At 36.1% G+C, this 25,727-nt stretch overlaps 3 protein-coding genes across 3 annotated transcripts; 2 read left to right on the forward strand and 1 right to left on the reverse strand.

Moving 5' to 3' along the window:
* The first annotated feature begins 997 nt into the window (after nucleotides 1-997).
* Nucleotides 998-3,466, forward strand: LOC107040884 (protein KTI12 homolog). Its single transcript, XM_015261152.1, has 4 exons — nucleotides 998-1,573; nucleotides 2,859-2,997; nucleotides 3,065-3,127; nucleotides 3,269-3,466. The coding sequence occupies exons 1-4, from the start codon at nucleotides 1,152-1,154 to the stop codon at nucleotides 3,464-3,466; spliced, it is 822 nt and encodes a 273-aa protein (XP_015116638.1). The 5' UTR covers nucleotides 998-1,151.
* Nucleotides 3,467-4,035: 569 nt separating this feature from the next.
* LOC107040876 (carnosine N-methyltransferase) lies at nucleotides 4,036-9,753 on the reverse strand. Its single transcript, XM_015261143.2, has 7 exons — nucleotides 9,467-9,753; nucleotides 8,218-8,425; nucleotides 7,847-8,004; nucleotides 6,479-6,619; nucleotides 6,241-6,403; nucleotides 4,970-5,203; nucleotides 4,036-4,814 (listed from the first exon to the last, which is right to left on the reverse strand). The coding sequence occupies exons 1-7, from the start codon at nucleotides 9,571-9,573 to the stop codon at nucleotides 4,650-4,652; spliced, it is 1,176 nt and encodes a 391-aa protein (XP_015116629.1). The 5' UTR covers nucleotides 9,574-9,753; the 3' UTR covers nucleotides 4,036-4,649.
* Nucleotides 9,754-11,864: 2,111 nt separating this feature from the next.
* On the forward strand, nucleotides 11,865-23,472 carry LOC107040883 (cubilin). The gene is made up of 6 exons (XM_015261151.1): nucleotides 11,865-12,009; nucleotides 15,336-15,485; nucleotides 18,732-18,892; nucleotides 19,021-19,123; nucleotides 20,238-20,662; nucleotides 23,067-23,472. Exons 1-6 carry the CDS (start codon nucleotides 11,865-11,867, stop codon nucleotides 23,283-23,285), a joined length of 1,203 nt encoding a protein of 400 aa, XP_015116637.1. The 3' UTR covers nucleotides 23,286-23,472.
* The last annotated feature ends 2,255 nt before the right edge of the window (nucleotides 23,473-25,727 follow it).

The raw sequence follows: 25,727 nt of genomic DNA on the forward strand, positions 1-25,727 counted from the left end.
CTGCTCAACACTCGACTTCTGCAGGACTTGACATAAAATATTATAGAGCACTCGGTAATAAATTTCGTTTTCAACGAATGTGTGTACAGACCTCGCCTTCGGCTCGGCCTGTAAACTACACATCCGTTGAAAACGAAATTTGTGCCCTTGTACTCTAATGTACTATTATGTGCAGTAAACAATCATGTTGGTAAAGATGAGAAGATCGAATGGATGATGGAGGGAATTCACAAATTGCAATAATAGGAATAGCTCATCCATTTTTTAAATTTTCATGACAATCCCAATGACAATTTATGAAGGAAAAAAACCGACAAAAAAAATCAATATTGGCCCTTAGTTTTGAAGATATTTGCAAAAAACTGTTTAAAAATGAATCGTTTGTTCTCGAAAACTATTAGATCGATGGGGCTGAAATTTTGCCCAGAGTTAGTCCTCATTAGGACCAAGAGAATTAATCCGCCAAAATTTCAGATTTATTAAAATTACTTTAACCATTTAATTACTCAATTTTCTAAAAATTGACCACCGGGAAAGTGGCGATGGACGTGGTCACATGCAAACATAGTCGCCAAACTTCGTATTTTTACCTTTCAGACCATTCTATATCTCATTTCCAATCAAAATTAGAAAATGTGAAAATGGAAAGATTCCATTGCTTCCATTGAGAAGCAAAAAAATAATAAAAATCATGATTTACACTGAAAAACTAGGGGAGGTTGGGGTAAAACGGACACTTTTGACTTTTTTTCAAATGTTAATGAGGGGTTGAAAGATGTTGATGAAATTTAATTTTTTTTTTTTCAATACAAAGAACAATTATTTCCCTTTGTGACGAGCCTAAACTGAGCACAATTGATCAATTTGTTTCTGAGTTATCAATAATTTTAAAAAAGTCTACAGTGCCCATTTTACCCCACCCTCCCCTAAAAAACGTGAACTTCAAGCGCGTAAATTAATTTTTCAAGTATTCATACTCAATTAAAGATGGCGCTTTACCACAGTATCAACACATTCTTGAGGTTACTTCCTCTATTTTCCCATTGATTTAAAAGAATTCAGCATTAAGAGGTGAATTCGAAAATTTTTATAACAAAAAAAACAATAATTCTAATTAATTTCCTCCATTTTCCGCAAATAATCCCCACAAAATGCCTTTAATCATCATCACAGGCATCCCCTCGAGTGGCAAGACCCTGAGAACTCAAGAATTAAAATCATTTTTCTGTGATAAAAACAAAAAAGTGGAGGTAGTGAGTGAGATTGAGTTGATTATCAAAGGTGGCTTTACCAAGAATGAATTCTACATGGACTCGAAGAAGGAGAAGGCGATCAGGGGTGAGATCAGGTCTACAGTGCAGAGGACACTGAATTCCAGAGATGTTCTGATTGTCGACGGGAGCAACTACATCAAGGGCTCCAGATACGAGCTCTATTGCTTGTCAAAGCTCTACAAAACTCCACAGTGCACAGTTCATTGTGATCTTCCTGTGGAACATGCTTGGTTGATGAACTGTGGACGAGAAGAGGGTGAACGATATGTCAGGGATACCTTCGACGCTCTTGTTTTGAGGTAGGGTAAACAGGCCAATAGTTGGACTACTCAGGATTTAAGATCGATGAAGTAGCTAAACGAATAAAAAATGAGCTTTAGACCTGAAAGAATATATGAATTACACTGAGAGAAAAACGACCAAGTTCTCAAACAAGTCTTATTGTGCCAAGAAAATAGTTTTTTGAAAATTATCAAAAAAGAATTTTTTTGTGCTAAACATGCAGAGAGTGCGCCGGAATGAAAAATTTTTGTCGCAAAAATAGATTTAGTAGTTAAAAAAAGTTGCATTCTCTGTACACGCAAGAAATGTCATTTCTAGCACTAGGGGAGGTTGGGGTAAAACGGACACTTTTGACTTTTTTTAAAATGTTAATGAGGGGTTGAAATATTGATAAAATTTAATAATTTTTTTTTTCAACACAAGGAACAATTCTTTCCCTTTGCGACGAGCCTAAACTGAGCTCAATTGCTCAATTTGTTTCGGAGTTATGGATAATTTTAAAAAAGTCTAAAGTGTCCGTTTTACCCCACCCTCCCCTGCTCCTTCATTTTTGATGGCCATTTGCCATCAAAATTGGAAAATCGAAAAATCGCGCAAATACGAGGCTTCCGTTCGGAAGCAAAAACTATAATTTGAAGTGGAAAAAAATGAAGAGAAGAATAATTAAATGAGGGAAAAGTGGAATATCGTTCAAATCCCCGATAACTGGGCGCCAGGGTCAATAGATGGACGGTGGATGTTCAATACATGTTGTGTTTTTTATTTTCATAATCTGAAATGATCTCCAATTGCTATTCAGTATTACATAGCCCTGGAGTCTCCAAACATTATGATTGTACAATAAAAAACGTTGAAAAAAGCTAAACATTTTCAAAGAGCGTTTTTGAATAATATTAGGAAATAAACCCAATAATAGGGAGGAAATTGCAAAGTAATAATTTGATGTATCTAATGGCTGTTAGGTCGTCATTTGTCACAGTATTCAATGGCTGTCAGATCGCTAGTCACCATGATAAATTATCGATTCACTATTTTCTCTCTATCGGACTCATTTCTTAATCTTTATTAAAAACGCTCTTTGAAACTGTCGAGTTTTTTTCTACTTTTTTTGATTGTACAATCATAATTTTTAGGGACTCCTGCGTGATGTAAAATCCAATGGAAATTATTATATATTTTAGATTATGAAGATGGAAAAATAATCGAGATAACGTTCTAAAGATAATTGACCGGGCCTTAAACTTCAGGACAATATTGAAAAAAATGTTTGACATTTTAATTTTTAAAATATTACAACTTCAGATACGAAACCCCAAATAACAAAAATCGCTGGGACAGTCCTCTCTTCTCAGTGACTCCAGACGACAAATTACCTCTAGAAGACATCTACCATTCCCTCTATTCGGTCGATGCACCGAAACCCAACATGAGCACTCAATCTGTAAGTGAAATTGATTTATTCAACCCGAAGAGCAAGGGCAAAAACAAATAATTTATGTCTATTCCAGCCTGCTGTTTCTGCAACGAATTATCTTTACGAGCTGGACAGAATTTCCCAGGAAATTGTCAACGTAAGTAACAATCATCGCTTATGAGTAAACAAATGATTTTTTCCAGAGATCTCTTCCACTGAAGCCAAAAAAAATCGAAAAATTAACCGATTGAAAGCTTCATTTTCCTCTCACCGAATTCTCTTTGAATTAATTTCCCAGGCAATCATTACTGCAGATCAAATGGGAATAACAAACGGTATAAAGTTGCCTTCGTACGATTTAACTATCGAGAGGAGCACGAGTGCAGCGCAATTGACGAGACTGAGGCGACAATTCCTGACGTACAGCAAAATGCATCAAGTTGAATTGAACCAGATAGCCCAATTGTTTGTACAGTATTTAAATAAAAGTATATGAAACTGAAAAAAACTCGGTGCAGAGTTTTTTATTCATTCATCAGTGTCGTTACTTTCGCCTATTGAGTTTATTATTGATGTCTTGGAATATTCAAGCACAGCTCTTTTATTATTGCACAAAAACTACTTGACGAAGATTTATGACGTACTGGGAAAACATTTCTAGAAAGGGAACATTTCTAATTTACGATTCGTTGTGCTCTGCACTGGAGAGCGGTTTAATCCTAAACACATGGTGAAATTTGAAGAAGGATTGTGTCCTCTTGAGTAATAGAACTTCACTATTTTTGCTTTTCGTTTTCCCAGTGAGGACAGACGTGTCTTCCTCGTGCAAATAAAGATTTTAATAAAATTTCTCATTGCTTTGCCACATTTATTTATTCACTTGCACTCATATTCCATTAATATGTTTATTCTTGTTATTTTTGTCATCATTGAGCTGTGCACTCGTGCACCTCCAACTATTTCGGTTCTATGTATTACCTTACAACGAGTGCACAACCTTGAGAAACTGTAGTTCTATTGTAAAAGGTGTAATGCCACACAAGAGGAAAATGAATCATGCATTCATTCATCAGTCGTATAAATTCCATTTTATTTTGATGAATTCCAACGTTGAAATAAATTATGCCGAAAGTGGATTCGCTGGATCATAATTATGTACAATGATTCATAGAAATGTAGATATTGCATACACAAAGTCATTTGCCAACAAGAAAGTATTGTTTCTCGCCTGATGGTTATTATACACAAGACTAACTGTAAATACGAGAGAAATTTGTAGCTCTACCTAAAATATCAATCTGCTGTTCACATTACAATATATCTATTCAGTAATATTACGGATATGAATTAATATCGTAACTGCAGGCGATAATGCCCAAGGAGTTCAGTGGTGAGATAAACGTGATACCCTCAATGTCGTCTCTCGTTAAAAAAAATGTTCCATTCCGTTCCACCACTTAACAATTCTTCCCCTTCAAAACGAGGACAAAAAATTATCGATACAAAGGCACTACTGATATACTATGTACGGTATAGTCAGCTCTGCAAATTAGAAGATCTCACTGATCCAATGATCTACTCATTTTTGGTCATTCAGTTAATTTGTGCTATTTATCGTCCAATTTATGAGATAATTTGTTAAATTCTATTCAATAAAAAAACACTTTTCTAATTGTCGTTCAATTTCCTGGCTCTTGTGTGCCATTCACTTCGCTGCCATTTCTGTAATCGTGTGGTGGATCTTTTTTCGACTTTCTGCACACGAAGTAGACACTTTGGTACTCACACTGGAGCATGCTATTTGTATTCTGGGCGTATCGAGTTTGCACACGAGTTTGTTCTTTCTGTTAGACAAAAAAAATAGCAGAATGAGAATAATTCAATCGAGTTGTGAAATGTAAGAGGAGAATTTCAGCATTCTTTGCTCATTTTAGAAGAACACATTATGGTTTTTTCTTGGAAGGAAAAATTTTAACGAAACACATGTAGTGACATTCACCTCAATTTGAAATCCAAAGCCTAGGATAACTTCTCTGACAACTTCGTAACTGGGTTCTATCGAGTCTTCCATAGGCATATCACTGAAGTGGTAGAGAAGTGGTCCCAGATTGATCCAAATGCCCCCAGGTTTCAATATCTTGTGAATTGTTTCGATAAATTGCACGACATTGTTGGCACAGTCGATGAAAAAACAGGTGGCAACGCAATCCCAGCGATTGCTATCTGTGTATACCTGAAATATTGACAATATTCATTGATTGAGGTTTATCAACTGTACGTTATGTTGTACAAAATAAACATCACGGACGAAAAAATTTAATAGAAAAACCTAGCGAATTCGTTAGAAAATTTTATTTAATTTCTATTGAACTGTTCTATTAGTTTTTGGCCGATTCTATTGAAATGCTCAATAGAAAATATTCAGTAGAAAAAGTCAATAGAATTCAATTTTTCTTTATAACTTATTCTATTGAGATATTTTCTATAGAATTTCCTCGGCTCAAATTTTTCAAGTTTTTCGTTTGATTTTCTTGATGAGAAGAGAAGAAAAATAGAATGAAAAAACTTGTAAAATTTGAGTCGAGCAAATTCTATAGAAAATATCTGAAAAAAATAGGTTATATAGAAAAATCCAATTCTGCTGACTTTTTCTATTGAATGTTTTCTACTGAACATGTCAACAGAATCAGCCAAAAACTAATAGAACAGTTCAATAGAAATTAAATAGAATTTTTTAACGAATTCGATAGGTTTTTCTATCAAATTTTTTCGTGCCATTTACCGCCAATTTACCGACATTGGCTAAATATCCTTAAATTTCGTTACCCTTAAGAGGTAACAGATTGCCATTAATTTTCCAATTTTTTGAGCAAATTTCCTGCTGAAAGTTATCGATACTTTTACAAATCCAAGCACATTAATCTCCAGGAAGCAATAATGGAGATCAATGTGCTTAGGGTTCAAAAAATATTAATAACTTTGAGCAGGAAATTTGTTTGAAAATTTCGAGGAAATCTTGGGCTTCTGTTACCCCTTCAGCATAAGAAGACACCCTGGAATACAATAAAGCGAAATGCAACCTGATGCTAATGCCAAAGTTATGAAGCAGTTATATGAGGCATACATAGTGAAGAAAGCATATTTATGAATGAAAAAAGAATTCAGACCAAGGGCTCATAATAAAGGAGAAAGAAGCTGAAAAGGAATATTCATGAGAATGTGAATGAATGCCAAAATAATTGCAGAGAAAATATGACGTATGTTACATACCTCTAGGAAATCCCCAGCTGTCATGGAAAATTGGGCGTTTTCAGGTAAATCACTGGGATTAACATCTGGAAATGAAACAGCCTGTGTTTGATGCCCAGCAAGGAGATTATTCATGTACTGGTGGACCCAGGGGTGCACCTGGTATGAATTTATCCCTCTGCATCTGGAATTCATATATTCGTCAATATCAAACTGATATTAACGATACGAAAGAAATAAAAATGAACATTTTCAGTACTTATTCAGGACGAAGTGGGAGGCAAACAGCATGAAGAGGGAGAATTCATTCCCTTGACAGGTGTATCCACGTTTTGCTATTTCATATGCCAATCTCCCCAGACCTGCACCTGGTACGAGTACCTGAACATCAGCTGCATTCCTGAATAATTTGAAAAATAATTTTCAATAATTATTGATAAATCGACAATTAGCTGATTTTTTTCAAGTAAAAAAGAGAAATACGTTTTTGTCAACTCAAAATATCTCGAGAACGAGTAGATTCAGAGAAAAATGTCATCAGATCATTTTTAAAACGCATTAATCTCCCACGAAAAATGTCTGTTTGGGAGAGGTTCTGAATTTACGGTGGATGTGGGAGGTTTTTGCAAGAAAGGCCGAAAAGTATCTGGACACGCCTTTATAAAAATATCACTGTTTATTTGTGGGATTGAACCACTTCGTTAACTTTATACGTATATACACTTGCTTGAAGACTGTTAATTAAATGTCTCAAATAATTAATCTGAAGTTGATTCATAAATTTGAATTACTGTTGAGTTTCCCGGATTATTTCTCGATAATGTATTGATTGCTGATTTATTCAATTCACACGTTGATGGATTAATTTCGAATTACTGTCGAATACACGAACGAAAAAATTTAATAGAAAAACCTATCGAATTTGCTAGAAAATTCTATTGAATTTCTATTGAACTGTTCTATTAGTTTTTGGCCGATTCTGCTGAAATGTTCAATAGAAAATATTCAGTTGAAAAACTCAATAGAATTCAATTTTTCTATATAACTTATTCTATTGAGATATTTTCTATAGAATTTCCTCGGCTCAAATTTTCTAAGTGTTTTCGTTTGATTTTCTTGATGAGAAGAAAAGAAAAATAAGATGAAAAAAACTTAGAAAATTTGAGTCGAGCAAATTCTATAGAAAATATGTGAAAAGAATAAGTTATGTAGAAAAATCGAATTCTGTTGACTTTTTCTATTGAATGTTTTCTATTGAACATGTCAATAGAATCAGTCAAAAACTAATAGAAAGTTTAATAGAAATTCAATAGAATTTTCTAACGAATTCGATAGGTTTTTCTATTAAATTTTTTCGTGCGTGTAGCTAATTTATATAATTGATGTTTCCTTCTAACTGGGATTGAAAGACTCCTCCAATGGCTATGTTTTAGCCGCAGTCGTATTCTACTCGATTGCTAAATTTCTACTCGTTGAGAGACTACTTATTATTCGTTTTTAGACATATATAATCGATCTTCAATATATGAGAAATCTCATTCCAATAGCTCGCGGCCTTTAACTCATAGTACTCTCCCCTTGAGAAACCTGTAAAATGCCTCATAATTTCATGATACTTCCCACATACCAAAACTCAGTGGGAAATTGTCCGATAATTTCATCGATAATGGGCTGATAGCAGGCATTCCTCTCAGCTTTCCCCTCGCTGCTCCAATCCCTCACCAACTGTTTAATAGTAGCCTGAACCTTCTCCTGATCAGCCAACACCGGTCGTGGATTGAGTGTCTGCAATCAGACCTACCTATATTTCACACAATAAAATAATTCATTTATACAATCGAAACCATGACAATGATAAACGACGGGGAGGTTCGATCGATTCATTCGACAAAAATGTAAAAATAATTTCATTATCACCCAACGAGCACGCAATCACGAGGGTACACATCGTTATCATAGCTTAATAAACATGCCACACACCATGAAAACTTGTCTTACACTGTCGGTATGTGCACTCGATGGATTGACATTCTCGAATATGTGCGATACGTCTTTTATGATGAGTTTTATTATCTCGTCGTTATTTTCAATGCACAGCTTGACTTCCTGCAGATGTTCTCTGTATTTCGTTAATAATTTTTGGTGATGTGGGGGCAGGGAGAGAAGGTAACTCTCAGTCTTCTTTACTCTTTGTAACGAATGGGGTCTGAAAATCAAATAAAAGTGATTTTTAACTAAATGGGGGATTTCATTATTGGTGGATTATTTTCTTTGGAGTAGGTGGAGAAATTTTTATGAAGTTTTCTTATAGAAAATCATGAATAATAGAGAGAAATGTTGAAGGCATTTGTGTGGAACTTCGCATATTTATATTTTTTGTTTTGTAGAAAGTCTGAAAAAAACAAAAGTATCAATACAATTTTAAACGTTCAATAACTTTTTTTGTATAAAATAAAACACGTGAAAAAATTGAAAGTAAAAAATCAAATAAAACCGTAAAAAACCCAGGTGCAAGTGGAGAAATTTGTATGAATATTTTTTTATAGAAAATTATGAGTAAAATGAGAGAAATGTTAACGGCATTTCTGTAGAATATTGTATATTTAAATATTTTGTTTTGTTGAAAGTCTGAAAAAAAACAAAAGTATCAATACAATTTTATACGCTCAATAACTTTTTTTGTACAAAATAAAGCACGTGAAAAAATTTAAATTAAAAAATCAAATAAAACCGTAAAAAACCCAGGTGCAAGTGGAGAAATTTGTATGAATATTTTTTTTATTGAAAATTATGAGTAAAATGAGAGAAATGTTAACGGCACTTCTGTAGAATATTGTATATTTAAATATTTTGTTTTGTAGAAAATCTGAAAAAAAATATCTATACAATTTCAAACGTTCAATAACTTTTTTGTACAGAATAAAACACGTGAAAAAAATGTAAATTAAAAAAGCAAAAATGAGAGAAATATTGAAGGCATTTCTCTACAATTTTGCATATTTATTTTTTGTTTTGTAGAAAGTAAATAAATAAATTTCAATAAATTTTTTTCTCCAGTATAAACCTGTGAAAAAAAATGTAAAGTAAAAGAGCAGATAAAACCTTTACAAAACCCGCAGGTTATGTTCCCCCAGCAAAAACAAGTAGAAAAAACACTGACTGGTACCGCTAGGGCATCACCTGAGCGGCTCAATTACATAACGTCAGCCCTGTAATTCTTAAAAACAAAAAAATCCAAACCACTCACTTGTAATATTTGAACGCCGAGACGATCCGTTGAAAGTGTTTCTTCTCCTCCTCGTCCTCGTACGAGTCTGACATTTTCTTCTTATAACCACTAGCCATTCCTTCCATTTTCCCTTTATTCTCGAATTTTCGTAGAAATCATATAAAAAATCTTCAAACTATTTTGTTAATTAAATCCCTTTCGTTGATTGTTCTAGCTGCTTTATTCTTTATTATTGAATTCTTTTTGGAGTATTCCTTTTCGTTCTGTTCTGATCGCTCTCCTCTCCTACTCCAGTGTGAATCGGCTCTCCCTTCTCTTCCCCATCGAAATATTTTTGTTGTGAACGGTAGGCATGGATGTCTTCTCATTTATCTTCTGATGGCTCACGAGAAAATGTCGATAAAACGGAGAGCTCGCAGCAATATTTTTAAATAAAAAATTCCATTGAAAAAGCTAGCGAATTCGATAGAAAATTTTATAGGATTTCCATTGAACTTGCTGTGAGTTTTTGACCAATTCTATTTAAAAATTCCGCGGTTGGCGGTTCATCTGTTCATCAAGAATTGGAAAAAAGAGAACTCATTTGGAAATTGCTTAATTGCAAATTGTTAATTTATTAGCCACTATTACTGTACTCATTTATTAAAAAATGTCGTTGTCCACTTGTTTGTTTATTGCCACATCAGTGAAATTAAAAAGTCTTGACTGGGCTTTGGGACCCATTTAACAGTTTGTGATATATGACGAAAATTGAGAATAACTAGGAAAAATCGCGGAACCGATCGATTTTGCCCCGTATAACAACGAAAAACTTCTTTTTTTCCTGTTTTTACCTTCAAAATGCTCCTTGCGCCGTAGTTTGCACACGATTTTAGCTTTTTTTTTTATAATGTTCGTTACAGTCCGAACAATAAAGTTAAGGATCCGTTTTCCTTTATTCGCAATAGATCATGAATAAATGAATTTAGAATTTCATAATTTTTTTATTGAACCCGCTTTTTCGCTTCAACCTGCCATTTTCTTTCATAAAAGATAGATTACGCATGATTACGATGTTCAGTTACTAAAACCGATGAATTTTAGTGCTTCTCTAGAGCCGCGAAAAATTTATGAAATTCAAAATTCATTTATTCATGATCTATTTGCGATTAAAGTAAAACGGGTGCTTAACGTTATTTTTTGCAGTGTAATGAACATTCAAAAAAAAGCTAGAATCATATGAAAATTACGACATAAGGAGCATTTTGAAAGTGAAAACTGCAAAAATGAAGTTCTTCGTGGTTATGCAAGGCAAAATCCAAAATAATTTTCCGTTATATATCACAAACTGTTCAATAGGTCCCAAAGCCCAGTGAAGACTTTTAAATTTCACCGACGTATCTCCTCAATGAAAACGGAGTAGACGCAACATTGAAAATTCACAGCCTCACATTTATGGCTGCAGTATTAGGTGGTTTAAAAATCGAGTTCCACCAAAAAAAATCACTTGTAAAAACGATAAATTTAAGGATTCAATAAATGTTTCAATCAATCAATTCATTAAATCATTAATTGGGATTCAATTCGATGTGGGTATCACCAAAATTATTCATATCGAGGTCAAATGACCATTGCATCGGATTTTATTTCGGAAAAGGGCAGACAGTTCATGTTAAATTAATGAACAAAAACCACGTGAATAATTGACCACTTTTACCCTGAATCAAGCATGAAGATGAATTTTTAATCACCGGAAATTCATTGGATTCCCGGTTTATGGAGGAAAATTCCGCTGAGATGTTGGCGATGAAGAAAAAAAAGCGGAAGAAACATGAACGCATAATTACTTTTAACGAGCGGCAGTCTGTGGTTTAATGGATAGCCCGCTAGTCACCGTCACAAAGCTTTGGCTTCAGCATTCTTGTTGAACCTTATGATGAGCTTTGAGGGAGAAAAATCGAGCAGATGGGGATTTCACGTTGTCTATAATTTGCCGCGAAAAAAAAATCAGGAAAAAAAAAGTTGTTCTTCCATGCATTCCACTTGTTCCACAAACCATTGACCCAATTCATAAATTATCAACGAAGACCTGCAAAACTTCGACTAAAAGTTACATCAACTAGAGAAACTTGTGATTCAAGCGGAGTCATTGGCCTCAAAAAAAGACTCCGTGATTACCTGGTCATTCCCCACCCCAGAGTGACTCCAGGCGTTCGCAGCGAGGGATAATGATTGCCGGTCAGGTGGGGGGTCCGGTTGGTCACTTTGACGGCTTTGGTATCCACCAGCCGAGACCTTGAACCAGTAAACACCGCGTGAATTCAGTGGTGCAGTGGTGTACAGCCCCCGTTGTGTACGTTAGCCACTTGTTTACGTATTTAAAGGCAACTAAGGTGTAGTGAAAATCACAATATACGTTGTTAAAGTAGCCCCTATCATGGGCCCATGTTCACCATGGTCACTGATGTTTATTCTCTGTGCGGTGAGACTGAGTCAACAGTGGCCAGCGCTTGGATTTTGGCTGTCAGCGTTGGGAAATTCAAATGAGAGGAATTATTCAGGGAAGCGCACCGAGGCCAGGGGTTAGTCAGTGTAATTTCTTAATTGTGAAGTATTGGAGACGAGGAGATTTTGAGCGTCGTCTGTAGTTGAGGATATCCAAGTATCTTTTACAGTTAGGTACAGATCACTCTGGAGATTCAACCATTTTTGATCGTCAAATTTGTCAATTAAAATGTGTGAGGGAAGATTGGAAAACAATCATTTTGTGAAATAAAACATTTTGCACAGAATTATTATTTTTTTAAACATTAGTTGTTTATGGATAAATCAGTGAAATTGTTTCAACTTTCGGAAACCGTATTTTTGCTTTCAAATGGAAACTTTGGAATCGTTCAAATTTAAGTTTTGGATTTTTGTGCTATATCGTCCCAGTATGATCCAAAAAGTCCGAAAATTCAATTTTTATACCTTGTCCGTACGTGTGTGTGTACGTATGTAACAAAGTTTGTCTTCAATTGCCCGCTAATGAATGGATAAAATTGAAGCTTTTTTCTTCAAATGTAGGTGTTGTTGAGCCCTATTGATCACCACTAATTAAAATTTAATTCATCGATCGGTTTTTTTAATTTTCGATGACCAAAATTTGTGACACTCTAAAAGTCGAAACTTGTAAACGAAAAGGCACTTTTCGACATGGGCTGAACGTAGCAGCAGTGACAAAATAGTATATTACTATTAGTAAATAGGAATTTTCAGCTCGTGTGATTGGCAGCCCTCGGCTTCGCCTCGGGCCGCCAACTTCACACTCGTGAAAATTCTGTCTCACATGTGTCGAACAATAGTTTTTGGCAGTCATGTTACGTTCAGCGAGTGGCGAACTGTGCCTTTTTTCGTTTACTAGTAAACGAAAAGGCACTTTTCGCCACGAGGTGAACGTAGCAGCAGTGTCAATAAAGTGTTTACGCCACTCATGCCTGAAACCGGCTGAATTAGACACGAGACGCTTCGCGCTTCTTCGTGACATAAAATTTTGTTCAGTACTTGTTGGGAAATGTCGTCCTTAACGTGTGTGGTTACATCACTCGCCTTCGGCTCATGCTGTAAACCCCACACACGTTAAAGACGAAATTGCCCCACACGTGCTGAAATATACTATTTTAGACTCGTGGGATTATATCACTCACCTTCGGCTCGTGCTATAAACCTCCCATGAGCCCAAAATCATTTTTCGGTACTGCTTCTCACGATTTCTCGTCTGGGAATTGGTATTACATACTTCTCAAGCTCGAAAACTTTAAAATCACTACAGAAAATATTGTTCCTGGGCTGTTGCGATGGGGTTTTTTTATGTGGTTGGCCAGTCCTCGCCTACGGCTCGGAGGCCAACGCCACACGAGTAAAAAACCCCATCGCAACAGGCCGGAAAAATACTATTCCCGCAATCGTATCGAAATATACTATTTTGTACTAATCACTCACTTTTAAACATATTCAATCGATCTTCAATGTATGAAAAATCTCACTTCAATATAGCCTGCGGCTTTTAAAACTCATACACTCACAGTAGTCTCTGGAAATTAGTGTATAGTGAAGTATGTCGCGTGTTTCAATTGTGTAACTGAGGTAAAATATTTATTTCGCTCGTAATTCAATAAATCTATTCAATTCGCCCGTGAATTTATCGACCACCATTTGTTGCGATATGTCTACAATGTCGTATTTGTTTGAGCATTCCCCGGAACGAGGGAATTACATTGTCATGGGGAATGCGTAAAAGCTCGGGACACGTGGATTTTTTTAATGCCGGATAAATCCACAGAATTGTACGAATAAATCGCCGTGCAGGTGCACAAAATCATGCTGATATTCTGTTCTTTGTTCCTCCCTTTTGCGAATTCACGTCATCAACACGTTTGTGTTTGAAATTAATCAGAATTTATTTTTGTCATGTGATGTTTCACGATTTGCGGGATATTTCGTCGTAATTATTTTTAACGAACGCAACATTCTGTATTATACGATTTCAATTATAGTCACTGGACGCAGTGAACCAATGCGGATTGTTGTATGAATGCAGATCTGTTATCTAGTTTAATCATATTTGAATAATTATTGATTAATCCGGAACGAGAGTAATGTCTCGCAGCGATTGAATTATGTAAAACGCTCGTGGTTGGCTGTTGCCTTCCAAAGAAATTCAATTGATTTCTCCATCGAATTTGCCAAGTTTTTCTGTAAAATTTTGTCGTACATTCCAAATGCTTTCCAAATCGTGTGTTTCGAATAAAACAAGCAGGGGTTCGAGCCTATCAGACAGAAGGTATCTGGCCGTTACTTTTTGCGTCATTAGCCTCTTCCTTTCGTTTAATGAAGTGGAAGGTCAACGAAAATTGGAGAATAAATTACGACGTTGATTAAACTGCCGTAAGTGTGACGTTTGGCTGATTATTTCAGCCTCTTCAGACATTGGAAAAACAATACAAACAAATTCGACCTTATTTTAACACAATTCGTGTTAAAACATAACGGGAAATCACCGATATCCTTTGACCTTCCTCCTAATTAATAATCTCATGAAGACGAACTTATTTATTGATTGCTTTTTTTTATTTCTACCAATTCCATTGGTATTAAGTTTCTGAATGGATCCGTAGCAATTCCATATCCTTGTGACAGGCGTACCGTAACCACATGCCACAGGGTGTCAACAGCCGCCGTTTCAAAATACCAACCTTCAGTGTTGGAAGAGCTATAATCATACCAAATTTCAACTTGCTATTTTCATTGCTTCTTAAAGTAGCTCTACCCTTACGGTAAATTCAAAGATTCTTGAAAACTGCTGAAAAATTGCAGAAGACTCGAATCTTGATAGCGTTGAATAACCGTTAACCCTAATTGGTCCCCATATGAGAACTTGCGACTTGGTCACCTCCGCAGGGAATCGCCGCCGTGTTATTTAGGCCCGAGCGTTGCCGAATTCACTCTATACTGCCCGGGCGCGTTTAGCGAGACTTCGGCAACGTCGCACAACGGACAATTTCATTTAACATGGGAAAAATGTCCCGTCTGTTAGAAATAATTTTTTTTCTTCAGGAATTGTGGATATAAATAATTTTAAAAAATATTATAATTTTCTAGACACTTGAATTGAAGCATTCCAATTTTTTAGGATTTTTCCGCCCAGCCAGTCAATGGTAAGAAAAAAAAATCGACCTTCTGCGGCGTTTCCCTCCTATGGTGACCAAACTAGGGTTAATGGAGGGACATAACAGCTGTTGCCCTAATACCACTCATTATGTCTTATGACGCCCCGATAGGCCGTGTCAATCCATTCTGCCGAATAATTCCTCAATAAATCACGAGTGACAAGTAATTCACTTTTTCACCCCGATTTCTTCCGTTTCAGTATTAAATTTTTTCCCTGTACCAGTCGAGGAGGAGTGTCTCACGGATGACAAACGCCGGCGCGGCACATGCATGAACACGTACGAATGCCGAATTCAGCAAGGAACATCTCACGGTCCATGTGCCCTTGGCTTCGGCGTTTGTTGTGTATGTGAGTAAATATTTATCGTTAGAGTAAGGATGAAAATCCTGGGTAAATAGAAGATATTCAGCCAATTCAATTTTCCGAGAATCGCTTCCTGCGTCAGGTTTTTCACTGAGAGATATCAGAAAAATGGGTGAACCGGTGGCCGGTGCAAATAATATCACTGAAGATGCATTGCGATAGTATCGTTTCACCGAGGAAATAAAGTTTCTTCCATCATAAAAAGTAAATGCATAAATTGGATGAAGAATAAACGATGGATAAGGATCTCGAAACAGGTCTGGAATTCATTGCAGCATTGACCGGCCAAGACGAGGTACAGTTACTCCGTATTGCCTCGTCCAAGGTTTTGTCAGACTGTCCCACATTTCGATTAACCGAGTCATTCTCAAGATATCCTCAAAATATTGAAATAATTCTGTATAATTCTTGAAATAATACAATTTATGTATTGAAATTCCTCGTTTTATGAGCGACTGTACCTCATCCGCCATTTTGCTGTGCATTTCATGGACTACAAAATGGCGGATCTAATGTCTATTTCCACCGCATAATATGAAGGTGACGTTCCTTTCACTGAATCACGTCAGATTGTGTTCATTATAACAAAAAATTCGACTGGATTGCTGGTGTTGGTGAACTTTGACAACTAATTAATTAAAATTCAGAAAAGATTTTTCAATTTCATTCGACAACCATTTGTTAAATTTTCCATAAATTTTCGTCAATTTTTTTGATGAATCAAATTTAACAACAAATTGTAGATTATTGCAAAACCTTATTGCGATATACGATCTTACCGAAATAAATAAGACGTCAAATAAACAAGTAAATTGTGCAAGTTCGAGTAATCTTCAGCCGACCTGAGAATGAGTTTCAAAGACAACTTCTCTGAGAAAATGAGACACTTTTTTGATTGTGGGTAATTACGATGAAGAAAGGACGTTCATCCCGAACCCCATGGGGGTGTCTCTAAAACCAAAATCTTTCAAACATGAGATCGGATGGAGTGCAAATTCCACCCTCGATTTTCAGAATCATTACAATAACTTCCCCTCGTGCCGGGAAGTTAAAAACCCATCAATTCCCAAAATTTTCAATCATATCCTTCAATCCCCCAGGCATCCGAAATTCACCGCTACATAACCCTGACTCATTCCCCCAAATGGACCAATCTCACCACCAGTCCAAGTACCTTGTTTACAACTATGCTGACGTTACTCGCGTGCCTTTCTTCAGGCTAGGTATACCGTTGAGGTTCACGACCGGTTTGCCAACCTGTCCCCCCACCCACCACCCACTCAACTCCTTTATCGTAGCAGTGAATCTTGGTAGCTCCTACCACATCTCAACCAGTTGTCACTTGGGAAATTCGTCGGTTGGTTCAGCTTTAAAGGGACGGAGGCCTACATCCTCCATTTTTCTTTTTTATTTCAACCCAAACAGACTCAGCGGTGGATCGTGAATTTTTCAACGCTCAGTTTTGCCTTCTCCCCCTCCCACCCCCTGTCCCTCTTGTTCAAATATTCTCTCTTCCAGATTGTGATGTGTTTGGTTGAACAGCTGAGGGACTTCACAGAAGTGCAAGGGAGTAGGGAGTCGAGGCGAAATTGCACGAAAAACGAGGAAGCAGTGAATGGTGAATAAAGAAAAAAAATGAATATGAGGAAAGAGTGGTTAAACCATCCGAGGTTTCCACGTGGAATGCATAAATACAGATATCAGGCGGATTTTTATTTTCCCCAACTGTTGGTATTTTTTTTTTTTCGGCTCTCTTAGTTCGGAGGGAATGGGGCTCTTGGGGAATTCTAGTTCTGATATTTTTTTCACTGTAATCAAGGATACACATGCCTCTTTGTGAATATATTATTCAATTGCTTAGCTTGATTGAATTATCCATCGTCGCCCGAGAGCCAGTGAAAATATTTTATCCTCAATTTATGAGAAATAATAACAAGTGGACTCGAAAGAAATGAAGACTCAACGGCCCGGAAAATGAAATTTTCTTCTCCAGTTTTTCATTTCAGTTGTGAGTGACAAGCCATAAGAAATTTTCACTGAAACTATTTCAAGAAAATTTTGAAACTCTTGAGGCAAATAGTGTACGAAAGATTTCTTATAAATTGGTGGTGCTGTTACTGTAAAAAGTTCGGAACAACTTTCGTAAACTTGAAATCAGGAAAAATGGCTTGCACTTTAGGAATTTATTCACCTCCCTGGCCTCTATTTTTCCCGAGCGTCTCCATTACTCATGTTGCCCGTAAACTTTTCCAAGTAATTTGTTAACTATCTGGAATAATAAAGATGAATATTCACTTGTAATACCACAAGAGCTTCAAAATTATCGGGTATTTTCCGATAGGTTCGTTTGTATGCAGGGAACCTTGAGGAAAATTCCCGATTAATTTTGAAGCTCGTGTCGTATTCGGGGGATTATTTTTCCAATCCAAATGTCGGGCAATATAATTGGACCGTGAGACGAAACTCACAATTGAGAAACGAAAATGTATAATTAGCACTCGTTTCGAATAAAAATCCTCGGATTACCACAATTGAATTCAATCTGTCAGTTTGACGAGGGGTTAATTCGACTGCATGATGTTTTGTTTTTTATATAGCAACTACCAGAGAAAATTATCAAAAAATTATCAGTTGAAAACCCTGTAGCTTGTACCACGTGATGTCGAATGGGCCAATTATATTGCCCGACATTTGGGTTGGAAAAATAATCACTTGTAATACCACCAGAGCTTCAAAATTGTCGGGTATTTTCCGATAGGTTCGTTGCAAACAAACGAAGGAGTCAAGTTTTTCAGGTTAAAAAATCACGAGTGCGAAGCACGAGTGATTTTTCCTGAAAAACTTGACGACTTCGTTTGTATGCAGGGAACCTTGAGGAAAATGCCCGATTAATTTTGAAGCTCGTGTGGTATTCGGGGGATTATTTTTCCAATCCAAATGTCGGGCAATATAATTGGACCATGAGACGAAACTCACAATTGAGAAACGAAAATTGTGTAATTAACTATATAAAAATCCTCGGATTACCACAATTGAATTCAATCTGTCAGTTTGACGAGGGGTTAATTCGACTGCATGATGTTTTGTTTTTTATATAGCAACTACCAGAGAAAATTATCCAAAAATTATCAGTTGAAAACCCTGTAGCTTCTACCACGTGATGTCGAATGGGCCAATTATATTGCCCGACATTTAGGTTGGAAAAATAATCAATGAAAATTTCGTGAACAGTTACAGCGACTTGCAACAGTGAAGTTGGTAATAACCTGACGTACGTGACGAGCCCGGGATTCCCAAACCTCATCGATCAGCCCATGAATTGTTCAGTGATCATCAGAAAGATAGAGCCCCAAGTCAGTCAGCTTCGTATCGATTTTTTGCATTTTAATATCGTAAGTCGTCCTCTCCGTTACGTATTTATTTGTTCCCAAGACTATCCGGATATTGATTCCCATTATTTTTTGCAAGTAATAAAAACACAAATAAGAATGAAAAACTAAAGCACTCCTCCGGTGAATAGGGTCAGCCGAACAGGCGAACTGGTGGATGCGATGAAGACATAATGGAAATCACGAGTGGCGATCGAATATACCAGCTTTGCGGATGGAATAGTGGACAGCACAGTAAGCACCAACAATTTTACATATTTATCGGGAGAAAATAACGGGGTATTTACATTTTCGCGGTGAGAAGACAATGGAGTATAAATGAAATGTATGCGGGACAATTTAGTCTCCGTAATTTCTGTGGTTCTCATGCTTCTGTGAATGGAATAAAGGGGGATGTATCTCCTGGTGATATCAGCGCCTCTAGCGTGCGCGTCATACACTGCGTAACTCTGTTCTATGTGAATCGACAGCCCCAACTCCGTTTCGAGAGCCTCAAGGAATTTAATTTCTCCATGCTTTTTTACTATTTATTGAAAATATATAGTGATGCCGCGAGACATGATGAGACAATACTTTGGAGGTAATGATGCCGCGAGACGCGAGAGAAACGAGACGAGAGGAGACAAACGACACGAGAGACATGACGAGACGAGACGAGTCATTCGAGACAATGACAGAAACGAGACGAGACGAGGAAAGCCGGCAGAACGAGAGAAACGAGAGGAGAGACGAGAGTTGAGAGAGCCTCCCCTCTCTGTCCCTCTGTGTATTTTTCTTTTCCGCGCAAATTGGATAATAGGGACGAGATAAGGCCAGACGAAACGAGACGAGAGAATCTTTCAATTCTCGACGAGACGAGAGAAGAAATTGCTCTCGTATGTTTTTCAAGGAAAATCGATTATTAAAAAAATCTGTTTTTCTCATTACCCAGGAAAAAAAACAAGTTTTGAAAATAATTTATTTTCTTCTGATTTTTATGGAAAAGTATAATATTGAAAAAATGCAACCCGAGGAACTTACGTTTCAGTGATAAGTACTGCTGGAGAGTTGAATTTTTAATGGAGAAAAATATGTTGACTATTTTCCGTGGCTGGACGTTAGCTGTAATGATCATTAAAAATTTAAATTAAAATTTTTTTTCTAAATTTAAGCGCCGGGTGTACTATCTTTCGAATGAGATCTGCATTTTTTTATCTTTCGTAATCCAAAATTGAAAATTGAGTGGTATATCATGTAGAAATTCCCAAAAATTATGATAGAATGATTAAAGAAAGTAGAAAAGATTCTGAACTTTTTCAAGGAGCGTTTTTAATTCAAATCCTTAAAGCCCATTATTTTTCATTCAAAGTGTACGTGGACGTGTCAGAGGGTCCAGTGACTCTTGACTTCATTCTACCCAGTAGTCTGCAATCCCGAATATGGGAAATGTCAATAGTTCAATTGCCATTCGAGCAGCGTGCACCAGCCGGCTGCCTCCAATACTTCGACACATCGCGTGGTACTCTAAAAACTTTAAACTACTTGCCAAACGGACGATACTTATCAAATCAGGATTATCTGCTGTGCATACGCCAGGAGAGAGAGATGTGCAGCATTGCTTATTCACCATGCAGCAATGACTCATTCAGAATAGGTCCCAGTAGATTAACTGGAAACCAGAGTAACCAAGTGAACCTTGCAGATGGCTCTGGGGCTGGCTCTGATGATCCTACTCCCATCAGACGCTGCAATGATCGTGTTCTCATCCCATGTGACTTTGAGGAATTCATAACGGTATGTATACACTTTATCCGTGGAGGCATTTGATGGAGATAGATACACACGTGTTCATCGATCTTTACGTTCAATGTAGGCAACTGCAGAATACCACACCCGACTTCCGTACCTCAATCCTCATGAATTATTCAATTGAATTGATTTTACATGGCGCAATACCCCACCCCTTGCATTTCGACACTTTTAATCCGGTGTCCACCCACACTTGTCACACCTAGAGTCCTGATAAACGACTGGTGGTCGCAATTATGAGGAGATGATCGCTTTCGGGAAAAATACGAGAATAGTATATTTCGTTACGAGTGCGGAAAAGAGTTTTTTGACTCGTGGGAGGTTTATAGCACGAGCAGAAGGCGAGTGATATGATCCCACGAGCCAAAAAACTCTTTTCCCACGAGTATCGAACGATATTTTTCATCACAATGTGTGGAAAAGGGACGTTTTAGGCACGCGAGGCGAGGCGAGGGAAAAATTCGATTTTGGCGAAAGTCCACTTTCCCCCTGGAAAAACGGAAAACCTGACCCTTTGAAAATATGAAAAAAAAAAATTTCAGTTTTCACTTTTTCCACATACTTTTGAGAGTTCTGAATAGCCTGTCGCTTAAATAATTGGAATCATCGTTCATCCGGATAAAAAATTTGTTTTTGGCGAAAGTTGACTTTCCCCTTTGAAAAACGGAAAATTTGACCCTTTGAAAACGTGAAAAAAAAAATTTTCAGTTTTCACTTTTTCCACATACTTTTGAGAATTCTGAATAGCCCGTCGCTTAAATAGTTGGGATCAACGTTCACCCGGCTAAAAAATTCGATTTTGGCGAAAATCGACTTTCCCCCTGGAAAAACTGAAATCTGACCCTTTGAAAATCTGAAAAAAAAAATTTTTTCAGTTTTCACTTTTTCCACATACTTTTGAGAGTTCTGAATAGCCTGTCGCTTAAATAATTGGAATCATCGTTCATCCGGATAAAAAATTTGTTTTTGGCGAAAGTTGACTTTCCCCTTTGAAAAACGGAAAATTTGACCCTTTGAAAACGTGAAAAAAAAAATTTTCAGTTTTCACTTTTTCCACATACTTTTGAGAATTCTGAATAGCCCGTCGCTTAAATAGTTGGAATCAACGTTCATCCGGATAAAAAATTCGTTTTTGGCGAAAGTCGACTTTCTCCCTTGAAAAACGGAAAATTTGACCCTTTGAAAACGTGAAAAAAAAAAATTTCAGTTTTCACTTTTTCCACATACTTTTGAGAATTCTGAATAGCCCGTCGCTTAAATAGTTGGAATCAACGTCCACCCGGCTAAAAAATTAGATTTTGGCCAAAGCCGACTTTCCCCCTGGAAAAATCGAAAATCTGACCCTTTGGCTCGGGGTGAAAAAAAATTGTTATGTCGTTAGGCCGAAAAATTCACAGAAAATGTTTGAAAAAATGTCTCCTTTGATATTCAAAAAACTAAATTGCTGGCTTAATGTAACTTTTCCGTTCCAATCACAAATTCATTCAAATATCCAATCGATCGCTGAGTCAAGACAGTCGAGTTTCTGTATTTGCAGACAAAGTTTCCGAGAGCTGCATGGAAATGTCTGGGATGCAGTGAAATATCTATAGCAACTGGAATTAATAAATCAGTTTGTGATTCAATTTTCCGTATTGGAATAGTTGAACGAAAATTCTCTCTAAAATTTCGCAGACTAGAATTTTCATTTCATTTTTAGAATCCATATGATTAATCTCCTCTAAGTAATTGAATTCCATTAAACCATTCCTGTAATCCTCTTCAAATTTATTCTACCCCCGAGGATAAATTAGAATTGCGGCAGCACAATGGGAATGACTAACGCATCTCCCCACACATCAAGAGGGAAATGAAGTTGGGCCGCCTCGATAATTGTCCTTGTTAACTATTCACTCGAGGAATAAAAAAATCATCGCGATTATTTGTTCATCTAAAGACCGATCACAGAGAGAAATATCATTTTTTCCGTATAAAATGTGGGAAAAAATGCAGGTGAATTAAAAAAAAAGTTTTGAATATTCAAGAATATTTACTCTAAACGTCAAAGGGGGAGAAAATTATTTCACTTTTTGTCAGACTGAACGATGAAAAATTCAGAGGTAATCTCCATACAACTCCCCCTCTAAAAAAAATATGGGAAAAAAAATTGTCGAGTCTTACTCCCGACAATATACAACAATTAGTAATGCAAAACGAATGTAGAGAGGCAATTACCAGACACTAGTCGTTTAATATCCTCATCAGGTATTCAGTGAGTGCTCTCGATGCCCTCTTCAAACACTCATTACAAATTTACCTGATTACCATGCCTAACTACTCGAGCATGATAAAATCGTCTGACTTTAAATGGATTTTTCACTTACACCGAGGGCATTTCTCTCGCTTTCAGCCGGGCAATGATGGCGCTGGTGTCTGTGACCTTGAGCACTGTGGCACATCACTTTGTGGACCTGGGGAAATGGACACTGAGGGTAATTGCCGAGTTGAAACATCGGCCACTCCATTCCACATAAGGGTGGCGTTTGGCACAGGAAATGAGAATTTCACGTCAATGGAAGACATGATTGGTATGTGCATCAATTACGAACAACTGCCTTGTGTATCGTGAAACAATTTAATGTCAAAGTTCTAGTCTGCGGGAGTTGCAGGGGAGGTAGTTCATAATAGAGATGTGGAATGCCCGTTTTATTTCCGTCATATTTTCTCATATTTGGGTCATTTTTTGAGGGCTCGATCGGAAAACTTTTTAATAGAATTGAATTATTATCAATTATTATTTTATTTAGTAGGGGAGAGTGGGGCAAAATGAAACAGTCGAAAAACGACTGTTTGACGCAATTTAATCAATTTTTGTTTATTAACTTTTTTCATTCTTCGGAGTACTGATGAGAATAATTATTTTCCATTCAATAGAATGAAAACAGAAAAGTGTAATCAGCGTAATCTAATAAATTAAATTATCAGACGAATACAAAATTATTATTTTTATCAGTACACTACATCAGTATTTAATAAAAATTTTTTTTTTTGCTTGAATTGCGCCGAATCGTCGTTTTTCATCTGTTTCATTTTGCCCCACTCTCCCCAAATTTTATTAAAAAAATGAAATTCGATAAAATTTGAAAATTTTGAGAAGCGTGAAGACGAGAATGCTTTAATTTATTTAAATTTTTTTTAAATTGAAAATTCAAGAAAATTTTATCAGAATTTTCCGGTTTTTTACTAATTTTTAGGGAATAATTGCACTAAAATCTAGTTTTCATTGATTTTCCCCAAAATTCCTTGCAATTCCACTGAAACTTAAGTCTGATAAAAATGTCCGAAAAGTGACCTGGAAATTTCAGCAGCGATGGTCACCCACATCTCTAGTTAATAACGTAGAAATTCAATTGTAATTTCATCAGTGTTTCCATCACTCAAAAATGCTTTTTAATTGCGCTGGCGCTCGCTCGATTTTCTAAAAATTAACTTTGAAATACTTGAGACCACATGACGTTTTGCCATCGTCTGATTGACTCGGTCAGTATCGATTAACTTTAAGCTGATACTACAAAAGTGTACATAGTAGAATCAAAGACATTTTACGACCGGTATATTGAACATCCGTGTGCCTCCGAATTTTTTAATTTGTGCATTGATAATTATTCAATTATTTCCCTCATATAGAGGTCCGGAAAGTCGATGGATAGCACATAGCATCCCGCTTTCCAAGTAATTTATGCCTTAAAAACATCTAAGGTTGACCGAGTAAAATAGCCCAAGGGATAATATAGATGTACATAGTAGAGATATTTCTAGAAACATGAAAATAGATATTAATTGGCAATAATTGCAGTGATACTTTGTACTCAATTTCTTTAATAAAAACAAGTTGAATAATTGTTGCCTAGTCTCATGATTTTTAAGTTAATTCAGAAAGGATTAAAAAAAAACGAATGACTTCAAAGAATCAAATAGTTTGTTGTTTTATTTACAAACCAGCTAGCTCGTCGTAACACAACGCTCGGCCCGTGGTACAATAATTTTTATTAATCATAATCATTTCATTTGTCTTTCGTGAATTACTTTGTGAAAATCGAATAATACATTTCTCCCTCCAACTTTTAATGATTTTACGTCATTTCCACCAACAATCACTCCATTATCTACACCCAAGAAGTCGAGCATTTATCAACGATTACAATAAAATTTATAATTTCTCTCCCACTTTTTCCCATCCTCTTTGTTCTCTCGCATCACATTTGATTCGATTAAATCACGATAATGACGAGTTGATAAATAATTGATAAATTTACTTACGATAAAAACAAATATCAATACTGAAATAGAATTTTACAATAATCTCTTCGTCCTCAATTTATCCGCAATCAATAAAAAATTTTAGGTTCAACTTTTTATATTTTTTCTTTAATAAAATAATTACCTCTTTTTTTTATTAAATCTTATTCGTGATTTAATCATACATTTGAACCCTCAAAATTCATGATCAATTCTTAACAATGATAATTAATTCAATTGAATAAATCGAGCAGATAATTATCGTAATAAATCGTCCACCCTTACCCAATGTTATCGCAACATTATTTTTTATCTATGAAATTTAGATGATTTCTTAGTGGATAAAATACTCTCCAACTCTTCACGTTAATTATTTCCCTGTGAAAAACGTTAACATCATACAATGGGCGGTGTTTTAGCATTTTCTTCGTCGATAAATGTTCTGTTTTTATTTAAAATTTATACAATAAAACAGCCCAATTAAAATGTCAAATAAAAAATCATCACAATTTTTTCATTCACAACAACTTAAATAATTTATCGATTTATGCGCTTTCGTTTTGGAATAAAAATGTGCGATCATTTCTTTTAAATATTTCTTTGTTATTCAATTCGTGAATGGAAAATTATTCATGCATAACTAATCCTCCGTCTTCGTCATATCTAGAACACAATGGGAATCATGATGTCATCGTGATCCCTTAGGCGTAGATTTAAAGCCGTCGCGTACTATTATTCTCCTCCATAACTCAACTTTCTTCTGTTTCTCACT

Source organism: Diachasma alloeum, unplaced genomic scaffold, assembly GCF_001412515.2.
Source record: "Diachasma alloeum isolate Michigan unplaced genomic scaffold, Dall2.0 Dall_scaffold_00349, whole genome shotgun sequence".
Taxonomy (NCBI): domain Eukaryota; kingdom Metazoa; phylum Arthropoda; class Insecta; order Hymenoptera; family Braconidae; genus Diachasma; species Diachasma alloeum.

What these genes read in the sequence shown, in the direction of transcription:
- LOC107040876 (XM_015261143.2), bottom strand. Translation starts at nt 9,573, where the DNA reads ATGGAAGGAATGGCTAGTGGTTATAAGAAGAAAATGTCAGACTCGTAC. An exon ending in CGAGTGCACATACCGACAGT is followed by an intron (nt 8,005 to 8,217) that starts GTAAGACAAGTT and finishes GTCTGATTGCAG; the next exon opens with ACACTCAATCCACGACCGGT. An exon ending in GCTTTGGATTTCAAATTGAG is followed by an intron (nt 4,815 to 4,969) that starts GTGAATGTCACT and finishes TTTGTCTAACAG; the next exon opens with AAAGAACAAACTCGTGTGCA.
- LOC107040884 (XM_015261152.1), top strand. Translation starts at nt 1,152, where the DNA reads ATGCCTTTAATCATCATCACAGGCATCCCCTCGAGTGGCAAGACCCTG. An exon ending in CCAACATGAGCACTCAATCT is followed by an intron (nt 2,998 to 3,064) that starts GTAAGTGAAATT and finishes TGTCTATTCCAG; the next exon opens with CCTGCTGTTTCTGCAACGAA. An exon ending in TTTCCCAGGAAATTGTCAAC is followed by an intron (nt 3,128 to 3,268) that starts GTAAGTAACAAT and finishes TTAATTTCCCAG; the next exon opens with GCAATCATTACTGCAGATCA.
- LOC107040883 (XM_015261151.1), top strand. Translation starts at nt 11,865, where the DNA reads ATGGGCCCATGTTCACCATGGTCACTGATGTTTATTCTCTGTGCGGTG. An exon ending in CTTCGGCGTTTGTTGTGTAT is followed by an intron (nt 15,486 to 18,731) that starts GTGAGTAAATAT and finishes TTTCGTGAACAG; the next exon opens with TTACAGCGACTTGCAACAGT. An exon ending in ATTTTTTGCATTTTAATATC is followed by an intron (nt 18,893 to 19,020) that starts GTAAGTCGTCCT and finishes TCCGGTGAATAG; the next exon opens with GGTCAGCCGAACAGGCGAAC.